This window comes from Scleropages formosus, chromosome 3 (assembly GCF_900964775.1).
Source record: "Scleropages formosus chromosome 3, fSclFor1.1, whole genome shotgun sequence".
Lineage (NCBI taxonomy): Eukaryota > Metazoa > Chordata > Actinopteri > Osteoglossiformes > Osteoglossidae > Scleropages > Scleropages formosus.
The window spans coordinates 27,921,851-27,946,516 of record NC_041808.1 but is presented as its reverse complement, the minus strand read 5'-3'; the positions used below and the strand labels follow the sequence as shown (position 1 = coordinate 27,946,516).

The window sequence follows — 24,666 nt, the reverse complement described above, 5'->3', positions numbered from 1 at the left end:
ATTCCGAGAACCTCCTAGTAACGTTAATATTTTCATACTACCATTTTTATAATCTTATTTGTTAACTTCCTGGGGGAGTGACTCCGTTGTCTCAGCATCCAATAACACGATTTGAAAAAACTGGTGTGCGACAAGGTCTAGCGAATAGCCCTGCCCAACCATCACCTCCATCATTTAAAAGCTGAAAGTCAAACAGTAAATCACACATTAGCCACTGTGTTATTAGTGCCGCGCCAGGCAGGTCCTGTTAACGAAAATACGACCTAACTGTCTTATCATCAACTGCGTTTTTGACACATTAACATCATGGCAGTAACAATTTGTCAAGTGATGGGCTTTGTTCTGGGGACTTTGGGGATGGCTGCAGCCATTGCAGCCACAGCAATGGACCAATGGAGCACAGAAGACCTCTTTGACAATCCTGTGACATCGGTCTACAGCTACTGGGGCCTATGGAGGTCATGCGTCAGACAGAGTTCAGGCTTTACAGAATGCCGCCCATACTTTACCATTCTTGGTCTGCCAGGTATGAACCAAACTCTTTATATCTATTGTACTACATCACTAAAAACCTAATTTCACTGACTGGTATGAAATGTAGCTTGCATTATTCAAACACTTACTTTTACTTTTAAACTATTCAAAGCATATTTATTTTTAAATTAGTTAAAATACTTTTTTATCATCTTCTGTGAATAAATTTTGAAAGACTTGAAGGTATTATGTCTAAAATTAACTTGTGTATATGGATATGCAGTAGATATGGACAGAATTTTATAGACATATATACATTTTTATTATTTAAGAAAATCATTGTTGGTTTCTGACATTGGGCGCAATTTATTTCTTAAGACCAAGAATTAAACCTCACGCCACTTGCGCTCCAAAAATACATTACTCTTACAAAGAGTTAAACACATCCATAAGAAATTTCAATTAATCTTAAGGTAATTTGAATTAACTAGTTAAAAATAATTCAAATATTGATTATGAATGAAGTGACTCTGAAAATACTTCTCCGTGTACATAGTATACTATACGTACTGGCAAGACTAAACACTGAGACAGTAGAACTTAGGAAAATCCCTCCTCAGTGGAAACAAAAACTTCAAAATCTTTGTCTATTGTGACAGATGTATTACAAGCTAATATGTTTGATAATGCTCTTACTAAGATGGCCACAAAGTATCACGAACTATCACATATATTTCAACCAACTACATCAGTGACTCTATAATTATCATGTCCAGTCAACAATGTTGAGCAAATTAATTATTTTTTAATCTCATATCCATTCCAGTCTTCCATTTGGGTTCTCATTTCTAGCGCACATATTTTAAAAGAATAAAGAGTTGAATGATATATGTGATTTTTTAAACAGCACGTAATTTCCATATTATTCATGAAGGAATGGAATGAATATTGGCAGAAATGAGACATTAATACTATCAAATCAACTGAAAGAAACCAATTTAATCATTAACAATAGCACAAAAAGAATAAGTGGTCTTGATAACTCATCTTGTTTAGAAGTTACACTGATGGTCCTCACAATGCAGTGCGCTCCATGGTCCTCCGGCAGTATCCTAACCTCGTGGATTCAGTCGTAACTGAGCATAAACTGCTTCCTCTTTTTCACTCACACAACTACTCTGGGTCAGAAAACTGACAACTCTCAGAAAACAGATATTAGCACACTATTGACCTTCCAGCACAGATAATATCACTTATTAAAATAATGGTGCACAACAGGAAATGGTTCACTTAATGTAGATACGAATAGTACACTTGTTAGTAAATGAAATGTAACGAATATGATTGTATACGGTAAATGACCATAACATGTTCTGCCATAACATAGTTACAGGCAACCTCTTTATCCTTTGTCCTCGTTTATCATAAAGTATAGAGGATTATGTAAATAAAAAAAAGATATGTACAGTTAAAAAGAACAAACATGTTTACTGAAGACAGTTACAGCTTAATACATATTTAATATAATATTACATATGAGAAAGACATCCTGTAAGCCATGTAACCAAGGAAATGATTTCAAATAAATGGAAAAACCATTGCTCGAAACTGCAACAACATCATATGACCATTTTTTGCAAACACCAGGTTCTTTTGTTCAGTACTTCAGCCTGTGATAAGGAATAAAGAACTGGCATCCATTTGATAATTGAATCAACATTATACTTTCAAGGTGGGACTGGTTTCGCTCTGCAAAAAAAAAAAAAAAAAAAAAACATAATGAGGAGCTCGTGGGGAACTAAGTAGAATAGCCATTAGAGTTACACCCTTACATTCGAATCACAGAGGAATCGGGAACCTGCCTTAAATTATGCCAGTAAAAAGTACTACTTGTATAAATGGGTAAAATCATTGTAACATCAAGTGTCACTTTGGCAGACAGAGTCAGCTAAATAAATGTAAATATAATGTAAAAAACTGCACCAGTATTTTTGTCACTTGGATTCGTTTTTGATTTTTTCACAGTTTATCATATTATCATTACCATACTGAGTTTCCAAGATTTCAGGTTTTTGCTTTTGTGAGAAATGTGAATACAGGTGGTGGTCAACATACAACACTTATTCTAGGACTCCCTTAAAGAGTTGCAGAACAAACCAAAAGCAGCTTCTAAATGGACTTTAAATTCAAAAATTGTAATTGCTTAAATGTGTAGTTTCCTATGTTAGAGCTTGCTTTAAATTAAATAAAGGCATCTAATGTATATTTCTTCCCTCCAAAACTCACTGGCTCATAAGCATTGCCAGCTTAAGTTCAGGTTGTGCAGTTCTTAATATAGTTTTCTTTAGGTGTAGGTCTAGATAAGATGAGGTGTATTTCACACTAAATTAACTGCAGAAATAATTGAACTTCTTGCCTCTCTTGTACTTTAGGGGCCAGCGGATGACAGTTCTTTTTTTTTTTTTTTTAGAACTTATCTGCTTCCTAATGTCTTTTCATTTTTTTTTAAATAAAATTGTTTATTATGCATAAAAGTGATATGCTACTTTGACATACATTCTGAAACACAAAAAGAAAATCAACTGGAAATAAATAAACATTATTACAGTACAAAAAAAAGCATTTCTGTGGGACAATGCCTAAGCTAAAATACAGTAGTTACTAAAAATTTTTCTGAAAATACATTTTGTGTTTTTCATCAACAGGTCTCTTCCAAGCTGTGAGAGCATTGATGATAGTTGGAATTGTTATTGGTGCAATTGCTGTCCTTATTGCCATTTTCGCTCTGAAGTGTATTAAAATGGGTAGTATGGAAGACAACATGAAGGCCAATATGACCTTAACATCTGGAATCATGCTAATCCTCGCAGGTAGAGCAAAGATTTTATATTTATGTTGTGGTAATCCTTTACTATCGTTTACAAGTTTTAATTTTTTTAACTGTATTTTTCAGGAATTTGTGTAGTTGCTGGAGCGTCTATATTTGCAAATTTTGTTGTGAGCTCCTTCATGATGACCACCTTTAGCACCACTGAATTTGGAGGAATGGGCTCAATGGCGGGAATGGGCATTGGATCAATTGGAGGACCACTTACTCCCAGGTAAATGAGTAAAGATATTGCCCTTTTATATTAAGTAGAAATTAACTTGTTGACCCTAATGCTTCAATATTCATGATGTATTTCATTTCTTTTAGGTACACATTTGGGGCTGCCCTCTTTGTTGGTTGGGTAGGTGGGGGTGTATTGGCAGTGGGTGGGATCATGATGTGTGTTGCCTGCAAGGGACTGCAGCCAGAAAAAACTCGGTAAGCTTTATGAACGTTTTGCAAATAAATTTCATATAAACCTGTTACTCATAAATAACGTTACTAAAATACATTTTAAATAGTTGCAAGTTGTGTCATTAAACCACCTGTGATTTTACTTTACTTTGCTTTTCACTTTGTTACAGCTTTAACACAGTACCTTATAAAGCTCCTTCACACTACACAATGTACAAGTCTGAGGACAGGCAAAGACCCGTTGCCAGCGATTACAAAGTTCGAAGCGAAGACGGCAGAAGATCCAACCAAAGATTTGACTATGTTTAAATCTTATCATTTCCTGGACAATAAGTTTGCATAGCTGATAGCTGTAAGAATATATCATTATTCAGCCGAGTTATATCACCTTTGATATCAAATGCTGAATAACATTGAAAAAGTGTTTACCAGCATTGTCACTATATAATTATATAGACATTAACTATTTATTTAGGGACATTGCTGGTACAAACTATTATAAATATTAATTGACTTTTAGATCACCTGATATATCATTTATGTGATTTGAATTTATTCAGTTAGACTTTCTTATCCTATTTTCTATTTTTCATTATGTTTAGCTACTGTTTTACACTACCGCTGAAAATGCCATCTCAACTTCAGTGTTTTTTTTCTTTTTGCTATAAACAACCCTTTTAAAATATCATGTGTACAGTGAGTTTCTTCAATAAAAAACAATAATTTCCTTAATAATTGTGTTTGTTATTATTTCAGTAAAACAAAGTATATATAGACTATTTTGCTGAAGAGAAATATATTTAGGATATTTTAAAAATGTGATGTTATGCTCGGATCAATCCTTTACAGAGCCACTCCTGCAATGTAACATAAACGTTTACATTTATCTCAAAAAAAAAGAGAAAAAAAAAAAAAACTACTATGAAGGTGATTATGAATCAGCGACATTCTGGTTAAGTTTTATGCAGCTACTCGTGTGATGAACCGGTGCATATGGTGAAGAAAACTAACTTTATGTGTCACACATCTGAAGCTATGTCTCTTTCTCCTAATGTAATGCACACATTGTATTTTCTATGAGATGTACGTCACCTTGGAGAAAAGCATCTGCTAAATGAATAAATGTAATGTAAATGTAAAAAGCCTGAAAATATATTTTACATTTTGATGTACTAGATGTTTTCTCTGTCTTTTAAGTTACTTGGAAAACATTATGACTCTGGGTTCATGAGACAAAAGTGTGTAAATCATTTTTATGTGTCACCATTATATTGTAGTGCAAATATTCTATGGCAAACTCCATACTCTGGTGTCGTGTGTGTCACCTTCGAGTTCGGTTATTTGAGATAAGAAACTGCAAGTAATAATGGAAATCATTTGCTTGATAAACACAACCATTTCTGCAGCTCAACTACAGGATTGGGCAAAGACATGATGGACGAGAGTGTCATTGAGTTGAAGCTGACTCATAGCAACCGCTCCTGTGGTTTCCAAAGCTAGGGACGAAGGGAAGTGGTGTGCCATGGGCAAAGACATACAATGTATTCTATTACAGCATTGCCACAGAAGTGTGTGTACTGCTTATCACTATGATTTGCTTCTCTTCAACCTTGGCTGCACTCACCCCACGCTGCTCTGCATGACTCATTGTTCTGTCACTTCCCACTGCTAGGTGGTTATTTCTGTTTAGCTTCCCATCTGCAGCTTCTTCCAGATTCAGTCTTTCATGATCTTTCTCCACCCCGCTTTCAACACCAATGTAGTGCACACAGCCTTGGGTGCAGATGTGGTAAATGAATACTTCAATACGACTGATTGACTGTGGAAGAGTCTGTGACATTACCACAAATTTCAGTGACAGGACAGTGGACCAATGAAGACAGGGTACCTGTACAGAGCGAGTGAACGGATGAAAGAACGAAAAAAAAAACACACAAGGATGCAACAGGGGTTGTGTTATGATTCCTGATTGGAACTTGGATGCCGTTTTCAAAAATCTCAACTAAACACCCAAGAGGCCCCTTCCACCTCTTCTTGACTTCGCAATAGCCCCACTGGATTATATCCCATTCCGTTACATTTTAAATATGGATTAATTTTTAAAATAAGCACCCTGCAGCTCCCCAGTTCTCTTTCCTTCCAAAGTTGATTCTTCTGTTCCATAACGCCCATTTAGTAACACTGATCAACAGCCACATTCTAAGAAAAACAGAGTTCTTTACCTCAGTAGACTGTCCCTTCATAACCTTGTTGAAGGTCAGCACTGCATTGCCATCTAGGATCTTACGTAAGGGCTCAAGTCACTGTAGCATGCTCACAGTCCCCCACACGCACATTGTCTGAAGCCACTTATCCCAAGCGGGGTCGCAGTGAGCCGGAGCCTAACCTGGCAACACAGGGTACAGGGCTGGAGGAGAAAGGGACACACCCAGTCCCTCACAAGGCACCGCAAGTGGGGCTTGAATCCCAGACCCACCAGAAAGCAGGCCAGCCAAACCTGCTGTGCCGCTGCACCCCCCAGCTTATGGTACCCTCCCAAAAAAAAAAAAAACATGCCTGAGGGTCTCGATCGCCATGAAAATGGGCCACAGGCGGCCGTATTGTCTGGTCAGCCCATGCTTATGCTGGACCTCCATAACCAGCAGCCTCTCATAGAGACATTGCCAGTTCAGGACCTGAAACTGGTTGTAGAGCCCCTATAGCTGGACTCTGGTCCAGGTGTCCTTCTCTAGACCCACCAACAACTGTATTCCCCTTTCCTCAAGGAGAGCCCTATAAGGAGCTCTATGTTTGAGGAAGGTACTGGTGTTGATACTTCCCAAGAGGGAAGGACCTGCCCAAAAGGAATGGACATGGTTATTTTTATATGAAAGGAACTGCAGATAAAATTAATATTAGCATTTTATAATGGCTGAATTTTATAACAGAAGGCTGAAGCAATGGTGAAGTTCTCTGATTATCTAAGTGTTTTCAATCCAAATGTGAATGTGAACTGAGCATTTTATAATTAATTGCATATGGTAAATGCACTTTGGGTAGGAATAGCTATTTATGAGAAATTTGAGAATCACATTTTTGTCAAGAGATTACTTTAATATTACTGTATATGTAACTATAACTAAACCTTTTAATATAACTTAAACAAATACATGTTTTTTTTCTTCATAAACTCCTACCCAAAGTTAGTTACAGACCATTTTGTTACATAAAGCTGTGTAATGTTCATTATCTTTATGATCACTGACAAAGAAAATCAGACACAAGCTGCAAACACAGATTGAGGGCTCAACTCACCCCCCACCATCCCCTTAGGATGTCTTACTACCAAGTAACTGGACATGGAAAAACACTTGCGCTACAGTGGACAGTGAAGAGCATACAATCAAAAATAAATATTAGTATTTTTGAAAATTCATAAAGAGAAAATGATCTTACAAATGGAAAAAATGTAAGAAGTTTATATAAGAACAGAGTTTACAATTCCGCAGTCAATTTTCCGTAACTATCAGGATAACCTAAACTTTACATTCATTTAAAAAGCCAAATTTACTTCAAATGAGGGTTTACTTACTCATTTATAAGGACAATAAGTACTTTGTCAACATGGTAAATACAAGGACCACCCCTATAATTTAGATCAATAATACAGCCATTTCCATAATTTGACTATATGTGAATGTATAGCCTTTCATGTTTGAAAATGTTGATGTAAAACACAATCCCACCCAGTTCATTTGTAGCAAAAGTGTTTACTTTTCTTTTTATTGGTGTGAAAGTCACTTAATGTATCTAAACTTTTTTCAGAAAAAAAAAAAAAAAAATATAATAATAATAATCTGAAGATTTGTTAATTCAGAAGCCAATCCATCCTCTGTCTCGACAGCATAAATGAATTGTGCTTGAAAACAGAGTTCATCGGTTGTAGGGATGCATGGAAGCTGAAGCAGACTTTATATTTGTCTTTATGTTGCTTGGCATTTTCCCTGCGGCAAGAAATAAAACAAGTAAGCATCTTCAAACTCAAAAGGAACTAAAGGAACTGTGAACTGATGAGAACACTGTGTTCATAAAAACAGCTAAATTTCTGACAGACATTTCACTTTTTCAGCACAGTTCTCAAGTTTCTATGTGATGTCAGACAAGGCCTGGCATACCGCAATATCACTAAAAGACAGGCTAGAAATATTTTTATGACAAAATACATTAGAGGAATACATTGTTCTCACTGCAATGCATAAAAACAAACTGTATATTTTAATTCATTTAAGGTGACTTTTTAATTTGGGAATCAATTATTTATGTAAAAAATACTTAATAATTTGCAACAAACCCCCAAACGGGGAATTAACCTCAAAGGTTGACTTAAAGGAGCAAGTTAACCCTGTTATTTGATGAACGTGTATACCTTTATTTGTTTTTTTTATACAGCTAAAAGAAAAACCTACCAGGTTGCCCAGGCTGTTGAGGTGGTACAGGCCCCCCAATGGCTGTCTGCTGATTTGAACATCCAGGAATGGCAACCTGTTGCAGGGTAGACCCTCCAGCTGTAATGGGCCCCTGTCCTGGCTGACCTGGACCAACAGGACCTGGTGGCCTACATTTTGCAAGTCCTTTCCCAAAACCTACAGCAGCCACAAGTGCAGTAGTATCTGTAGGGTTGAATGACGGCTTATTTTGCCGCATGGCTGAAAAAGAAAGAACTGGTCTTAAACACAGGTACATTATGTCACTGTGTGATGTGATGAAGTTTAAAGACATATCGGAGTACCTCCACTTTCGGTCTCCCTATCTTCCCGAGGGTTGTTCAGCTTTTCTAGCAGGTTTGAACACAATTTATTCAGTGTTTGGATCTGTTTCTGTAGTTGGGGAGGCATTTTTAGAAAGTGCATCAGTGGCAAAAAAAGTTCAGTGGCAAAATTAAATTGAGATGAATACCCACATTCAAGCTTTCTGTAGTGTGTATACAGAATAGTCCTCAGACCAAGTTTCATTTAAATATCATGCAAATTAATCAGAGCTGGTTACATATATTTCAGTTTTAATAGTTAGAAACCCAATGCATGTTCATCTCTTAACTGAACTTACCTGTGCAGCTTCTGGTCCAATGCGAGCAGCTTCAGCACTCAGCTGCTTCTCCTGCTCCTCTACTTCAGGGTCTGGCTTTGTGCGAAGATAATCAGGAACAATTTCATGACTGAACACTGGCACACGCAGCTCTGTTAATTTCTGTGGCATAACAATGAGCAGGAAACAAACAGTGAGAAGTAGTGGAGAAGAACAAAAAGGGATACTAAATATACAAAATATAGTAGTATTATAATTTCAGTATAGTTACATATTGTACATTTAGTTAAATATTATACAGTCATATACATAAATAACTAAACATTAAAAAAATTATTCAGGCAAAAAACTATCAGCACCATGCTTATTAGTTTATGTTCTAAAATTATTTAGTTGATTTTCTTTAAATAAAAACTGTTTTATTTGCTAAGCCATGTACAATTATTCACCCACTTATTACAGCAGGGTATTTTTACTGTATCCTTTTAAGTTCTTTGATTAAAGGTATGAGAACAGGAAGGGGACTGGGATCTATGACCTTCAGAGACAAGGCAAACACTGTAACTATTCTGCAAGTATTACTACTTTTGAATTTAAATCATTGACAGAGCCTCACAAAGTTAGTTCTGGGATGCATTTAATGTCATGTCCATAATAATTTGATGATGACAAAACATCAAAAAATAAGAAAAAAAATACAAAAAAAGTCTGTCAATTAAACAATCCTATTACTTTTGCAAGATGAAATGAATTAATGTAAACATGTAAGTATGATTGTATGTTTAAAATATTAAGTGGCATTCTAGTAGGTTTACATTTTCATTTGAGGAACATTCTTGAAAGGAATTGTATTGACTTGCCATAACTAACATTATACAGACAGATCAGCCAACATTCACCCCAATACATGAATCTATGAAAACCCAGTAAAAATTTCCAGGAACTTTCTTCCTTGTCAAACTTACAGCCAGTTCTTCATCTCTATCTTGAGAGAGGAGCAGAGGAATTATGACTTGGTTACGGAATGAGGGTGTCTTTTCATTTCTCAAAAGCTTGTTGATGGTGTTCAACTGACCAGAAAGGAGAGCAAAATTGTCCAACACAGATGGCCTACAGAAAAAAGAAGTTTGAAACTTAATGGAAACAAATGGTTACGATGTTTTTAAGGACAAAATGTTTAGCTTTAAAGCAATGGCAATAAATTAAAAGAGAGGCAATCTTAAATGGCTCACTCATGCTGACTTTCATTGTACGTTGATGCTTGTCAGAGTCATGGTGATCCAGAGTCTATCCCAGAAGCATTGGCTGCTAGGCTACAAAAGCAAAAATTCTCACCCTATGGGCAATTTTGCACTACCAACTAACCTGAAATGCATTTTTTAACACTGTGGGAAGAAACCAGAGCACCAGGAGGAAACCCATGCAGACATGAGAAGAAAACAGAAACTCCCCACAGACCGAGCTGGATTTTAACCTATACCCAAACAACACAAGCGCTGTGAGGCATCAGCACTACCCGATGTACCACTGCGCCTTGCGCTAAAATTTTAATTTGACCTTGGAACACAGCAAAATGAGAATAATAAATGGGTGTTGAGCACAAAACGTGTGAATGTGTCCTTGTGTAGTTAGTTAAATGAGCGAAGGTCAGTGGAAAATTGACTTATAAATGTCTTGTGCCAATTTCCCCCAGCTATATTGTAGTAAGAACTTACCTTCATATTGCTTATTTCTAAATAATTTTAAACTTCTATTACAACAACGATCACTATTATTATACTTCTAAAGCTGTAATAAGGAATTTTAGAAAAACGATAAGGGTGCATCAAGAACATTCACGATTCAAGCACAACTGGACTTAACTTATTCACAACATTTAGAACAGCAACAAAGAATAATTCTAACCGGATCGCAGTAAAATTGTCACACCTGTCTGAATAAAATAAATCTGGTACCAAAACCTCTACCATTTAATTTCACTGGGAAAAATAAAACGAACCTAAACATTGCCTCGCCACTAACAAAAAAAAAAAACTACAAAGGACCAAATTACAGGTTTTGCAGGTCCGGTGCTACATATCTGAAAATGGAATCAGGCTAATCAACAACAAACTACATGTATTTCTGCACCTTTCAATTCAAGTCACACAGTGACTTTCATTTACATTTATTCATTTAACTGACACTTTTCATCATAGGAACTTACAATGTTAAGCTACTTACAATTATTTACTCACGTATACAGCAGGGTACTACAGCTGGAGGTGGGATTCAAACCTGTGACCTTTGCATCCAAAAGGCAGCCCCTACACTACCAGCTACTCATTTCTGACTTATTTTGAGACATTTTAGAACCCTTCAGCAGTATCTTATGTATAGTGCTACATGATCAGAAATACTGAACACCTTCTGTAGAATAACATATTATTATATACAACATAAGACTATAGCAGCCATCCTACTGTATCAAATGTTATGATATGAGCAGGATGGTATAAAATCTTGTAGATACAAAATTCTAGACCACATGTATCATGTGAGTGTGCCATCAATGATAATCCTGATTTCACTCGAAATACGTGCTTTTACAATTCAAACGTTTAACAAAGTGCACCAGCTGCTGTTCCAAATAGAAAAATAATCCAGCATCACCTGACCAGGCACACTCAACGCACAATTATAAAAACTTCAACGCTTAAGCCAAATCAAATGCACTGCGTTGTATTCTTTACATTTATTTGAGCAAAATGTAATGTTCTTACCATGTTAGTCTGTCGTACTCGTTCTCCAGTTTCATTATGAAGTTATGGAGCGAGTTTTTGAGGTAAGCAACTCGAGACAGGAGAGACTCTATGGATGCTTCCAGCTGCTTTTCTTCACGTTGCTGCGGGTAAACAACGAAAAAAAACATATATCACAGATATTTCAAAGTAGTGATTTAGTGAAATAACCCACTCTCTAGACTAGTTTGAACTCACCTGCATGGTGAATAACACACGTACGTAGCAATTAGATAATTTCGAAGTTCCGAAATTTTAGAAAATAATGAAAATCCAAGAAGATAACGTCCGCCCATAACCCGGAAGTAAATCATAAAAACAGGAAGGGGAGGGGGTTTTTATATATATTCTTTGTGTGTGCCGCCTCGAGCGCTGCAAAATTAGTTTGACCCAGACTCTTCTCAGTGTAATTCTTTGTAAAGACAGGTGAAAATGGGGGGGGGGGGAATAACAAACTGGACGAATTTTGAGTCTGAAAAGCACCCTCTGAGCCCGAGAGTAGCTACGGTTGGTGAAGGAAAATAATAAATAAGAATGTCTGTTTTCGTCGTGGAAGTGTGGCCACGCCTATCAGAATTTGACGTCATTAGTGCGACGGAACAGCAACTGCAGGAAAGGAGTTTTTTTTTTTTTTTTTTTTTTTTTAAATTTTCAACCATTGCTAATAATAAGTAAAGAAATATTAAACCAAGTTACGAAGTGCATAAAAACAACAGGCAACAAGGGGACATAAAGAATGATAAACAAATAAATAACAAATGAGTAAATGAAAGGATGTTTTAAGTTCACCCAAAAAACAGTTGACTCACCTGAGTTGTCATAAGATAAGGTTTTTGATTAGAAAAACTCTTCTTGAGCAAAGAGAATAAAAACTGTATCAGTGAGAAATAATTTATAGTTAAATCTAGATTTTAAGTGAAGACATGATGATGTAGTAAATATGAATTTACCCAATAAACTGATGAGATCAATAGCATTTTGAATCCTTGTTGCTAGACTTGCGTGCATAAAAAAGAACAATACAGTCAATATTGATGAGATGTTAAAAAGCTGAGAAAGAGACCTATAGCAATTTGGTCCCAGAGAAACTTAAGAGTGTTTATAAGAATAAAAAAAAGTCAGAAAATGTTTACATCTGAGCTGAACAAAACAGCACAGAGGCAATAGATGTTCATTAAATCTGCTGAAATATTTATTACAAGGGTAATATCAATTCATAATTTTTAAAGGTATCACTTTTATAATGAAACAAAAATGTATTTGGTATTAACTATATTTTGTGTTGATTAAAAGTACAGTATATAGAGAATCCCTGACTTATGTAATGGATCCATTCCACGGACCCTTATTTAAGTCAGATTCATAAGTCGGATTTGCACCTTCCCCTACCACTCTATGCACCATTATAGCACAATCACTTAAGACAAAACGCATAGTACCGGTAATACAATCAATCACCAAGGAACAAACATATTTAAAAAATGCATACTGTAAAACACTGTATAAAGTTTAAATATCTATCCCATTTAGCTTAAGCAAGCGTACTCTAATTAAAAAGAAAAAACATACAGTACTTTCCATTTTTCTGAATCTGGTCTTCCATCTACATCGTTAGTATTTGTCCATCTCGCTAATGACACCTTCATGTCTTTTTAATAATGTTGTAGATTTTATAGATGCTTTTCCTTTTGTGTGCTCTTTTATACAAGCAAAAACATTCACAATAGTATTCCCTGTTGATACGGACAACCCGAGTTCACGTGATATTGCTGATGAAGTTTGACCACCTTCATATTTCCTTATCATTTTCAGGTTTAATTCCAAATCCATCTGCATTCCTTTACGAGCTGATTCACTTTTCTCTTTATCCACACATTTATGACTACTTAAAATTGTTTGTAAAAAACTGTGAGAGTCATTTTAACTGCTGGGAGAGGCTACTTCTCGCATATCAGACTACACAGCTCATATGCGTTGCAAACCTAAGCATGTTTTACGTTATCACTTTACATAAAGTTTGGGCAACTCAAATATTTAAAAAAATTTTTTCAGACCCTTTAGGTAACTTCAGATTTATGGAAATCGGAGTTACGCAAGTCGGGTACTGCCTTTTTTTACTTAAATATATGGTTTAAAATATTACATTTAATTTTTCATGTGGAAATGTTTTTTTATTTGCATATACTTGCACACTTTCATTACAGTAAAATAGCTATAACTTATGGTTCCCTCTAAGAATCGTGTAGGAGGCCTGAAGTGTTTTGCCTGACCTTGTTCAGGAAGCATTGTAGGCCAAACGTCAGTATCTCGTCTGACCTTTTGTTAAATCGGGGTTTGAGCACTCTAGCGTCTGCATTGCGTAGTTTGGTCTCTTCAGATTATCCAGGTACATTCATATTTATGTAATCAGTACCTTCCTGATCTATAGCATTAAATAGCTTTTGTAAATGTTTATCTAATGAAACTTGTTCACATTTTGCCAAGGAATACAAGATGAAAAAATACTTTTATAACACCATGAATTCAGAGCTAAATAACCAATTTTGTTCTTAATAGTACAATGGTAATAGTATAATAGTTTCTCTTAAATCATCAATCAATCAGGCTTATATGATTACTGTAAGCTCTGCTATTTACATGTGCAGCACTGATTCAATCACCCAACTGACGTCCAGATGGACAGGGATAAGCCTGATGACTCAAGTTTGGGTGGATTATATACTGGAGTCTTGGAGTAGTTGCTGGGTTTTCCTCACTCTTCTTTCCCAGACAATTGTTAGCTGAGAGGTTACCATGGACCAGAAGACAGTTCTCATTACTGGCTGCTCCTCTGGGATTGGCTTGTCTCTGGCTGTTCACATTGCTAATGATGAAAAGAAGCGATTTATGGGTAAGAGCAGTTATACTTTTTGGGCCGAAAATTATCAAAGTGTGAAATGCCACCAGCACAAATAAAAAAATGATACGAATTATTGGCATGCATTGCTTGAAGCTAATTATATAAGGGGTTACCAGAGTAAAAGAAAGTGATGTGTATTAACAAAGCATTTAGAAAAGAAACACAACAATACAATTTAAAGTATATTTAACATTTCAACAAATATTTAAACCATATAAAGTAATTAATGAACATGTCAATTTAAGTTTTGGGTAAATATTAATTTTAATTTCAGATAATACAGTTGTGTTTTGCATAGTCTAATGTCATTGATGAATTTTAGTGTGTGTGCAAGGTAATGACACTGAAGACTTAGCCAATTCTAATTTCTCACTGTATTATTCAGTGTATGCCACCATGAGAAACCTAAGTAAAGGAGAAGCCTTGGTAGAAGCAGCAGGCCGGACACTGGGCAAGACTCTGGAGATCAAGCAGATGGACGTGTGTGATGAGAATTCCATCAAAGCCTGTGTTGACAGCATCCCTGAAAGGAGAATTGACATACTTAGTAAGACAGATTAGCGACATGATCTTTCATCCTAGAACCTATTCACACATCTAGAGTAAGGAGCTTTATGCAACTACAAACCACAAAAAAACCTTGTTCATAGTACGCACACTGATACTTTAAATAAATGACAGCATTTCAAGTCATCTTCCTGTTATCCTTGTTCTTTTTTGTCAACAGTAAGCAATGCTGGTGTAGGTCTTATTGGACCAATTGAGTGTCAGTCTATAGAAGAGATGAAAGCTGTCATGGACACCAACTTCTTTGGCATGGTTCGACTCCTGAAGGAAATTCTACCTGATATGAAGAAGAGGAAGAGTGGCCATATTGTAGTAATCAGCAGTGTCATGGGCATTCAGGGTGAGGGCGACCTTGGAAATTACAAGTTAAATCCATTCACTGTCATTTCTATTAACCTGCCTGAATGGGTCTTCTCTTATTTTGCAGGAATATTGTTCAATGACATTTATGCAGCGTCGAAATTTGCTGTGGAAGGGTTTTGTGAGAGCTTGGCTGTTCAAGCTTTGAGGTTTAACCTGAAGTAAGAATTTATAATCCGTAATCATACCATTGACGTAACCGATCAAGCACTGTTGTTCAATATATCAGTAGAGATTAAGTACAAATAAGTTTAAATCTTGCAAATGATTGTTCCAAATATTTTTCAGAGTTAGTGAATATGCTTGGTCTAACACTGGGGAATTAAATTAAACAAATGTGTGTTTTCTTTTTCAAATGACTACAGTATAACCCTAATTGAGCCTGGTCCAGTTGTGACAGAGTTTGAACGTAAAGTCTTTGAAGAAGGCTTAAAGACAGATCTCTCCAAAGCAGACAAGGTGACAGCTGACATGTTCACCAACATTTACCTGAAAAACTACAAGCAGATATTTGACACCTTTGGACAAACAGCAGAAGATATCGCTGAGGTACGTTAATAGTTCTTCCTTAGTTTAAAACATTTCTTGAATAATAAAAATGGATTAAGTTCATTTATCATTCAGAATGACATCATTCCCAAAAGGTAATAATAAAGCTAATACTTTCCACATCTTCAAAAATAAAAATACCTTGTAAATTGCCTTTAAGTCTGTAAAGTTCAAATAATTCTTCAAATTGAAAAAAACTCTCTCAAACTATTCTCTCCAGCACACATTCAAGATCATTACCGTGGAAAGCCCACCATTCCGTCACCAGACCAACAGTCTCTACACACCCATGACCACTCTAAAGTATGCTGACCCCAATGGCGACCTGCCCATTGACATTTTCTACAAGATGGTGTTTGAACATGATAAGGTTTTCAATGCCAGTCTCAACTTTCTGAAGCTGCTGCGCTGGAGAAGTCGTAAAAGCTTTACATTAGATAAACCCAAGGCTTAAAACTTTCTATTTGCTATTATTCCAAGCTTTTTTTTTCCCCTTTGTACCTGATCACTTGCTGATTTTCCTCAACTTTTCCCCTGCTTTTCTAAAAATTTAGTCACCAATATGTAAAATATTACATAGTCTGGAAAGGGCACGCTTATAAGTTCAATAAAATAAAACCATTATTTGTTTTAAAAATATTTTAACCTTAACCTGTCCTTGTACTGCACATGATGATGTTATTCACAAATAGCCGTTCAAATTTAACAAAATCAGGGCAGTCAGACTTGTTCCATGCAGGGGGTAAAATAGGATTCATGAAAACTGCTTTGGGCTGCTTTTGCATGTCACATTCGTGCAACAACAGACAATGATTAGCAGAGTAGGTAACAACAATCTATAGCTCCTGTAAGTTATTTAGTCATGTCCACCTATACTCCCATAGTGGTGTAGACTGATTCAGTTTTGTTCATTTATTAGGCTGTATGATTCACACACCTACACTAATGTTGCTGATAACTAAGCAATTTTGAAATGTTAGGATATAAATAAAAAAGTGTCACTATCACACCGTGATGTCTTTGCAGTTTATTTATTTTCTGCTTGTAGCCCAGCTTTCCTACGAGGGTCATTGCGTTAAGAAAGATATTTTGGCTTGTTAATATTCATAATAGAAAACAACTGTTCTGAGACAAAGGGTGGTGCGGTGGTGCAGTAGGTTGAACTGGATCCTGCTCTCTGGTGGGTCTGGGGGTTCGAGTCACGCTTGGGGTGCCTTGCGGTGGACTGGCGTCCCGTCCTGGGTGTGTCCCCTCCCCCTCCGGCCTTGCGCCCTGTGTTGCCGGGTAGGCTCCGGTTCCCTGCGACCCTGTATGGGACGAGCGGTTCAGAAAATGTGTGTGTGTGTGTGTGTTCTGAGACATGTTCCAAACATGGACATAATTCTTGCAACAAAAGCTGCCATCTTGGGATATTTTCAGCCTGTGTAACAAAAAAATGTTATATGCATGTCTGCACATACATAATTTATGCATATGTTGGTGCTCAAAGGTACTTCAACAGGAGATGAGATTTGAAGTTGGGTTTTTCAGTTGAGATGCAGTATCTCTAACAAACAATACTACCTTCTGGTTCCACAAAGCAAGCATAAAAGCCCAGCAAGCAAAACATAAGTAACATTATGCTATGTTGTAAACAAAACTATGTTGTTGCACTTGTGAATAATGGGCAACCTATGTTAATGATGGGGGCAGCAAGTACTGTAATGTGTAATCCTTTAAGTTTGTCATTCAAACCACTCTCCTACTGTAGTAGCCTTTATCACGGTATTTACCATGCAGTGCTTTAGTAACAATATCTAGTATAAATTGGTAATTTCTAAGTTGCTCTGAATAAAAGTGTTTATAATACTTTTAAAATTTCTAGTTCAGATCCTACCTTTGCTTTGAGTGTTTAACTTCAATTGCTCCAGTACAAATACCCCAGTGTAGAACGGGGTACATTATTGTAAAGTTAAGAAAAAACTATCCCCATGATTATTATCTATATAATGGTAAAACTAAGTTCTAGAAATTTCAGATTTTTTTTATTTGTTAATTAATGTTCATTGCTATGTTGATTAATACACTAATTACATGTTCCTCGAAACTAGTGTGTGTCAAATCAGAAGCTGCAGCACACGCATATTTTTCTTCTATTTTGGTAAATTATCTCTTTCCTCTCACCATGAAGGATGCACCCGAGGTGGTGTCACGATAAATTTTCAGCTATGGTAATGTTAAAACAAATGTTTCAGTGTTAATTCTGTGATCTTATGTGCTTTTATTATAATTTAACGTTGAATGTAACATGAGTATTGTTAACACATTTTGCTTGCTTTATACTGAGGCTGGATAGTACATAGTGTAAACGTTAATATAACCTGGAAGTTATATTGACTAGACATTCACCTGCACTGTACGCATATGTTGTCATCCTTGTCTGCCAACTGATGTCCATCTCAGTGTACATCATCTTCACATCCACTCTAAGAAACATATTACACTAGGTTGTGACTTTTCTGTTGTGTTGCTGTCTTGCTGACTACTCATAAATTTTTCTTTCAGATTTAAACTTTAGACCATGTGAACCACTGTTACAGCAGTATGGCAGCTCACAGCTTCTGGGCTATGGATTGAGACATGAGTTTGGTCTTGGCTTTGTCTGTGCAAAGTTTGGATGTTTTGCCCAGGTTCACACAGGTTTCTTTTGCGTGTTTTGGTTTTTTGCCATGCTTAAAAGCCTAAGCTCCAGGTGCACTAGTGATACTGTTGCCTTTACTGTGCGCAAGTGGGAGTGAATGAGTGTGTGACTGTGCTATGATGTATTGACGTCTTGTCCAAAGCTTTCTGAAAAGTAGAAAAAATAATCCTGCGAGGCATACAAGTTGCAAAAAGAATTTTAATAATATCATAGGCAGTCTTTGAAAACATTTATTGAGAAACAGCTGAAACTTTACAGAAACATTTATTTCTCACTCATTTATTTCTCAGTTTTGTGATTTTTCTTTTTTCAGAAATATTTAGCATCAGATCATTGTTATTATGCTATTGCTTATTCTGTAGGGGAATACATTACCATGGTGCTGGACCTTTAAAAAATTTCATTATATGTCATTATATGATTCTCTGTAATCGTATCCTCCACACAAGGCTCATAGAAGAAAATTAAAAGAAAAAAGCATTAACTGATTCCATAATCCAAGGATGTCAATCAATAAATAAATTTTAACATCATGAACAATAATCACACATAACTGCACACACAAATATAAACTAAGAAATGTCTGTTCTGACAATGCATTAATATTGATTCCAAATAGTGTCTTGTGTGCAACATTCCCATTGTTTAAGAAGCTTTCAGATCATCAAATTATAATTATAATTATTATAAAATTATTCTGCAAGCATACTTGAAGAAACTGAACTGTATCATATCTTTTTTCTTTCAGAGCATACAAGGAGAATTAGCATTCTATGATTCTATGGTTGTACATTCAGTATGATCCCTTCTCAGACATATTTTAAAATAACTTTCAGTGTTATGGGTTTCTGTTATTCATTTGTGAAATTTGTCTTGCTACATTAAACATTGATCTGTGGGTTATCAAAAAATATACCACCATCGTGTTTTGCCTTTTTGCCTTTTATGTTGAAAAGTTGGTCAATTTGAAGAACAAATAAAAAGTTGCATTTGGCAGATTCAATGATTGAAGAGTGTGGATAGTAACGTACAGTAATACTTAGTAGTAATAAACATACAATGTTCTGTCATTTTTACACAAATTGGACTGTGGGAAACACACCCTCATGCAATACCAGTTCTATAGATTTGTGAATGTGGAACTGTGTGTATTTATTCAGAACCTCTGGAGTGAATTTTTATCCACAGTGTGGTAACAGTAATGGGGAAAAGCAGAGATCTAGTAGAAGATATGCACAATAACAATAATAACTCTGTAAAATTATACCAATAATAATCTGGTCTTATTGTAACTATATTGATTAATCTTATAATAAACCAGTTTTATCATACTTGTTTTAATATCAGTACTATAAACATTTACACAATTTTATTCTGTGCAGTGTCTTTCTCACTGGTTTACAGCATGATCCTGAAATCATCTGGAAAGTTCCAAAAACAGCAGGGAAAGATGCACGTACAAATTTATACACAAATATACATAAACTGCTGTGAATCACATAATTAAATCCGAAATGTTTTTCCTCTACAACAGACAGGGAAAGTAGAATTGACTTTATTAGATTAAAAAATCAATTGAGACTTCAAAAGAAAGTCACACTCCATGAGCATAACACACATACTGCAACCTCCCTGTTTACAGGAGATTTTTTGTAACATAAAACATGTGTATTTTGGTTAGTGTTATGTCTGTGAGCCAGCATATGATTAAGTTTGCCAACTTTTTTTTTTCTTATCTAGGGCCTGGAGGGACTTCATGAGACAGACACAAGAAGTCAAAAAGCATAACTGTAGAATTTCACCTGAGCTCAGCCGCTAGTTTATCCATGGCAGCTTTACGGGCCTCTGCATTTTGCTGTGTGCGGCGTAGTACATTGCGCAGAAACTGTAGATGGTCGAGCGTATCTGCGAGCTCTCCACGCACTGTCTTCATCTGGCTCTCAAGAAGCTGTGTACGATGTAGGGAGTTACGTCTGTCTCTCTTGCTGCGGTGCACCTTTTCCTCTAAGTCTAGTACTGCAAAGACATGAATGAAGAATGTATACAATGGTATACAGATGCTCCTCGACTTACGATTTTTCGACTTTACAACGGTGAGCTGGCAATAGACATTCAGTAGAAACCCTGCTTCGAATTTTGAATTTTTCCTGGGCAAGCGATAGGAGGTGTGATACCCTCTCGCGATGCTGGGCAGCGGCTGTGATCCGCATCTTCGAGTCTGCCACACAGTCGCTTTACAGATACCCCCCCCCGTACCTACGATGTGTTTTGTGTATCCATAATGTCACAGAAACCCTCATCTGTGTCTCCTGCTGCTGGTGGGAAGAAGAAGAGGAAGGCAATTACTCCTGAGAAACTCAGGATAATTGCCCAGCATGAAGGCAGCAAGCCCATAATGGCCATCACATGTATGTTAGGCTATGATGCTTGATAGGTTAGGTGTATTAAATACATTTTTGGCTTAGGATATTTTTGACTTAGAACGGGTTTCGCTGAACGTAACCCCATCGTAAGTCGGGGAGCACCTGTACAACTTCCAATTACATACAATCCTTTGGAGTGAAAGGCAATTACGTATATATTATGGGAAGTTTAAAAGACAGCACGGTTCTGCAGAAGATAGTGCTGATGTCATGCAAGGCCAAAGTGATTGGACGTGCTCATTGTAATCATCATTGTATGTTTTTCTATGTCTTCATCTGGGTGTGCTCTGGTTTCCCAGTTCAAAGGCATGAGTTTCAGGTTAACTGGTGACTCTAAATCAGCAAAGAGCAACCCATTGGCTAATGGCCACAAGTGGGTTATTTCATAAAAATATGTGCCCAGTTCGATTAAATGTTTTTCACAAAAACGTTCTGTTCGTGTGTGTATATATTTGACTTTGAATGTCATTAGAGTTCTGAATTGAATTTGTTTAGCAAAAAAATTATGTTTTTTTTTGTCAAATTCAGGTACATACGTACAGTGGGCCCTCTACTTACAAACTTAATTGGGAAGGCAGTTGATTCTTGATTTGAGAAGTTTGTTAGTCAAATGTGACACAAAGTGGGCAGGTGGCTCACGATCAGTTCAGTATGCAGCTACTCATGTAACGTGGACCAGAAAAAAATAGTAGTACTGGACTAAATGAATGAGCTTCGACAACCACATGCCTGCATTTGCCTGCTCTCTGCACTCTTTGTCTACTGGTGAAATGCACTTTTGTTTACTTTGAGTTGTGTGTCCTTTTGGAGGAAAGCATCTGCTAAATGAATAAATGCAGATGTAAATTTCAGCAACATGACAACTCCATGGGCTGGGAAGCAGCAGCAGGATTATTTGAACTGTCCTTTTTTCTCACACTGCGCAACTTGTGAAAACCAGGCTGGCATGTGTGGTGAGCCTCGTATCCTGGGTGGCTGGGTACTTATGAGCCATTCTAAATCACAGTAAAGAACCCTGGCCAGAACAGGGTGCTCACAAACCTGAGGCACACTTACCTTTTGTGATTGCTGTCTGTGTCACCTGTTTCATATCAGGTGAAACTTTGGCGTGCAATTGGAACCAGTACCTTAGTTGTATTCACAAACAACACTAACACTAAGCAGCACTCAAAAAAGTCCATAAAGCCAGAAAGTTTGTTACTCTAACGTACGTAAGTTGTTAAAGCTTTGCTCTAAATTTATTTTACATTCTTTTATAATGGTGTAACTATATGTCTGGTTGATGTGTATATGTGGGTAGTTCAGTGTAGTCTATCTGGCATTGTAAATCAGTTTTGATGAAGGTGTCTGCTATACTGTACTTTTGCTGTTGCTATATATCACATCGAAGAAAAACTAAATGAGAAACGAAAAAAGGAAACAAAACGAGAAAAGGTTTTTTGTCCTCAACACAAACTACAAATTCCTGTAGGTAGCAAAGTGTTAAAAATGTATTTCTGAACCAATTTGCACTCATACAGCACATACTGACTCCTTAGAAAGAGAATATTTGAACATGATAGCTGTTACCTGGTTTTAACTGAACTTGCTGAATGTTTGAAAAAAAGAAAAACACTGAACAATTCATGAAAATTAAACAGCAAAAATAAATTTTAGGACATTCCTTACCCATTTCAGATTTCTGGTCCATTAGCACCTCTGTCTCCTGTAGTTTTCCCTTTGACTGGTTGGGCTTCATGTCGTCTTCCGCTTCCATCAGCCTGCTTATTGTTATTGCTAGATACCTGCAGGATACACGCTCAAAATGAGTAAACCTCACTCAGATATGGTAAGAGTGATCTACACTGAAAATACTGACCATTACCTTTTCAATCCTCTTCCTAAAATCCAAAATAAGCTTTTTATCTCTTTGTTTCAGCTTCTCAACTTTCAGATATATTTGACTGATGATTCTTACAGAATATCTTTCGGTCTCTCTGTCGGGATTACGTTGGCTGGTTCTTTATAAAGTTTTTTAAAATGCCATAAATAGCCAGCACTCATTAAGTACAATGAACAGAGCATTCATGTCCAGGCAGTCATGAGATTCCCAACGCCCTGAGGGTAACGAACATTTGACATAAACTCTGTGGTAATAATTTATAAGCAATATCTTCTAAAGAAACATTCTTAAGAAGAAGAAACAAGAGAGGTTGCTCATATGGTATTTAGAAGCCTTTTTCAAGTTGTTATTATTAGAAACAACTAAATAAGCTTTATTAATTGACTATGGCAAAACCAACATGCCCAGTATGGCAACACTGAAAAAAAAAACTGAAGAATAAAATAATAACAACTGGACAAGGTGCAACCTGAACAGGATGCCAGTCCATCATAGGGCAGCGACCTACAAAGAATTCATTCAAAGAACTAAGGACAGCTTAGAGTCACCAGTCCACTTGAAATAAATGTCTTTGGACTGTAGGAGGATACCGAGCACCCCAACAAGACTCACACAGACACAGGGAGAACATGCAAACTCTGAACAGACTGAGCAAGGATGAACCCATATCTATGCCAACTGCTGTGCCACCACACTGCCCACAGTCTAAAACACATGGCAAACTTTCGCTTTAAGATACACTGTCATTATATAACAGGAGTCTCATGCAATGAAAACTGCTAAAACATTTTATGAAAGAAATATATACTTTCCTCATACAACACAGTACAGCTGCATTTACGTGAGGAATTGATGTATACAGAGGTGTGCTTTTTTTTAGAAACTGATGAACAACAGCAGCACACAATGAAACAGCAAATACATCCACATAAATGAAACCAGGGCAAAGACTGTATCAAGCACCATTTCCCAAAAGATCCACTATTCAAAAAGGTGTTCCGAGATCGTATGAACTGTCATGCGGATGAAAAGTTACATTTTTCTAGCATAAGAAAATTCATCAAATGGGTTATCCACAAACAGTTTTTACAGGGGGCTTCAGGTATAAACCACAAGAACACTTCTTCTTTTAGCAAGCCTGAGCACCCAGCATGTGTCCTATATCTACACCAAAAAGAAAAGTCAAAATCATAATACTTTTTTGCCTTTAACTGGGTAACTAAGCACATCTTTTACTATACCTGTATCCTGTTGTTTTCCTAGAATAAATTATCTAACCGCGAAGAAACAGCTAATAGTGTGGCTCAAAAAGTATAGGTTCTGTATTCTAATTCTATGGGCAGCTACTCATTTAATGTTCTTCAGCAAAAACTGTGGTACTGGACAATGGACAAGTAACTGGGCTGAGATATTTGTTTCCCTGTATTAATTCCTTTGCTTGTTGTCCAATGCAAATTTCACTCAATCAACCAACCACCCAACGTTCACAACCACTTGTCCCGAGAAGGGCCATGGCGAGCCGGAGCCTACCCAGCAACACAGGGCACAAGGCTGAAGGGGGAGGGGACGCACCCTGGACAGGATGCTAGGCTATCGCAAGGCACCCCAAGCAGGGCTTTAACCCCAGACCCACCACACAGCAGGCACTGGCCAAATGCAAATTTCCTAATTCTAAATTGTGTGCCTGCTAAGTGAATAAATGCAA

The 24,666-nt window shown here is 36.6% G+C and overlaps 3 protein-coding genes and 1 long non-coding RNA gene across 4 annotated transcripts; 2 read left to right on the top strand and 2 right to left on the bottom strand.

Moving 5' to 3' along the window:
• The first annotated feature begins 306 nt into the window (after window positions 1-306).
• On the top strand, window positions 307-4,066 carry LOC108926003 (claudin-18-like). Its single transcript, XM_018738412.1, has 5 exons — window positions 307-526; window positions 3,180-3,344; window positions 3,428-3,575; window positions 3,671-3,781; window positions 3,928-4,066. Exons 1-5 carry the CDS (start codon window positions 307-309, stop codon window positions 4,064-4,066), a joined length of 783 nt encoding a protein of 260 aa, XP_018593928.1.
• A 2,946-nt stretch (window positions 4,067-7,012) lies between these two features.
• Window positions 7,013-11,899, bottom strand: med8 (mediator complex subunit 8). The gene is made up of 7 exons (XM_018738571.1): window positions 11,800-11,899; window positions 11,584-11,705; window positions 9,787-9,931; window positions 8,843-8,983; window positions 8,526-8,613; window positions 8,203-8,442; window positions 7,013-7,740 (listed from the first exon to the last, which is right to left on the bottom strand). Exons 1-7 carry the CDS (start codon window positions 11,803-11,805, stop codon window positions 7,670-7,672), a joined length of 813 nt encoding a protein of 270 aa, XP_018594087.1. The 5' UTR covers window positions 11,806-11,899; the 3' UTR covers window positions 7,013-7,669.
• Window positions 11,900-14,394: 2,495 nt separating this feature from the next.
• LOC108926108 (retinol dehydrogenase 8) lies at window positions 14,395-16,430 on the top strand. The gene is made up of 6 exons (XM_018738590.1): window positions 14,395-14,491; window positions 14,886-15,047; window positions 15,228-15,407; window positions 15,495-15,588; window positions 15,793-15,976; window positions 16,197-16,430. Exons 1-6 carry the CDS (start codon window positions 14,395-14,397, stop codon window positions 16,428-16,430), a joined length of 951 nt encoding a protein of 316 aa, XP_018594106.1.
• A 2,935-nt stretch (window positions 16,431-19,365) lies between these two features.
• LOC108926103 (uncharacterized) lies at window positions 19,366-23,044 on the bottom strand. The gene is made up of 3 exons (XR_001965454.1): window positions 22,944-23,044; window positions 22,748-22,863; window positions 19,366-20,672 (listed from the first exon to the last, which is right to left on the bottom strand). It is a non-coding gene; the product is annotated as an uncharacterized LOC108926103 (long non-coding RNA).
• Between the last annotated feature and the right edge of the window lie 1,622 nt (window positions 23,045-24,666).

What these genes read in the sequence shown, in the direction of transcription:
- LOC108926003 (XM_018738412.1), top strand. Translation starts at nt 307, where the DNA reads ATGGCAGTAACAATTTGTCAAGTGATGGGCTTTGTTCTGGGGACTTTG. An exon ending in TACCATTCTTGGTCTGCCAG is followed by an intron (nt 527 to 3,179) that starts GTATGAACCAAA and finishes TTTCATCAACAG; the next exon opens with GTCTCTTCCAAGCTGTGAGA. An exon ending in GGAGGACCACTTACTCCCAG is followed by an intron (nt 3,576 to 3,670) that starts GTAAATGAGTAA and finishes CATTTCTTTTAG; the next exon opens with GTACACATTTGGGGCTGCCC.
- med8 (XM_018738571.1), bottom strand. An exon ending in TTGGACCAGAAGCTGCACAG is followed by an intron (nt 8,614 to 8,842) that starts GTAAGTTCAGTT and finishes CCCCAACTACAG; the next exon opens with AAACAGATCCAAACACTGAA. An exon ending in TAGGGAGACCGAAAGTGGAG is followed by an intron (nt 8,443 to 8,525) that starts GTACTCCGATAT and finishes TTTCTTTTTCAG; the next exon opens with CCATGCGGCAAAATAAGCCG.
- LOC108926108 (XM_018738590.1), top strand. Translation starts at nt 14,395, where the DNA reads ATGGACCAGAAGACAGTTCTCATTACTGGCTGCTCCTCTGGGATTGGC. An exon ending in TGAAAAGAAGCGATTTATGG is followed by an intron (nt 14,492 to 14,885) that starts GTAAGAGCAGTT and finishes TGTATTATTCAG; the next exon opens with TGTATGCCACCATGAGAAAC. An exon ending in AAGGAGAATTGACATACTTA is followed by an intron (nt 15,048 to 15,227) that starts GTAAGACAGATT and finishes TTTTGTCAACAG; the next exon opens with TAAGCAATGCTGGTGTAGGT.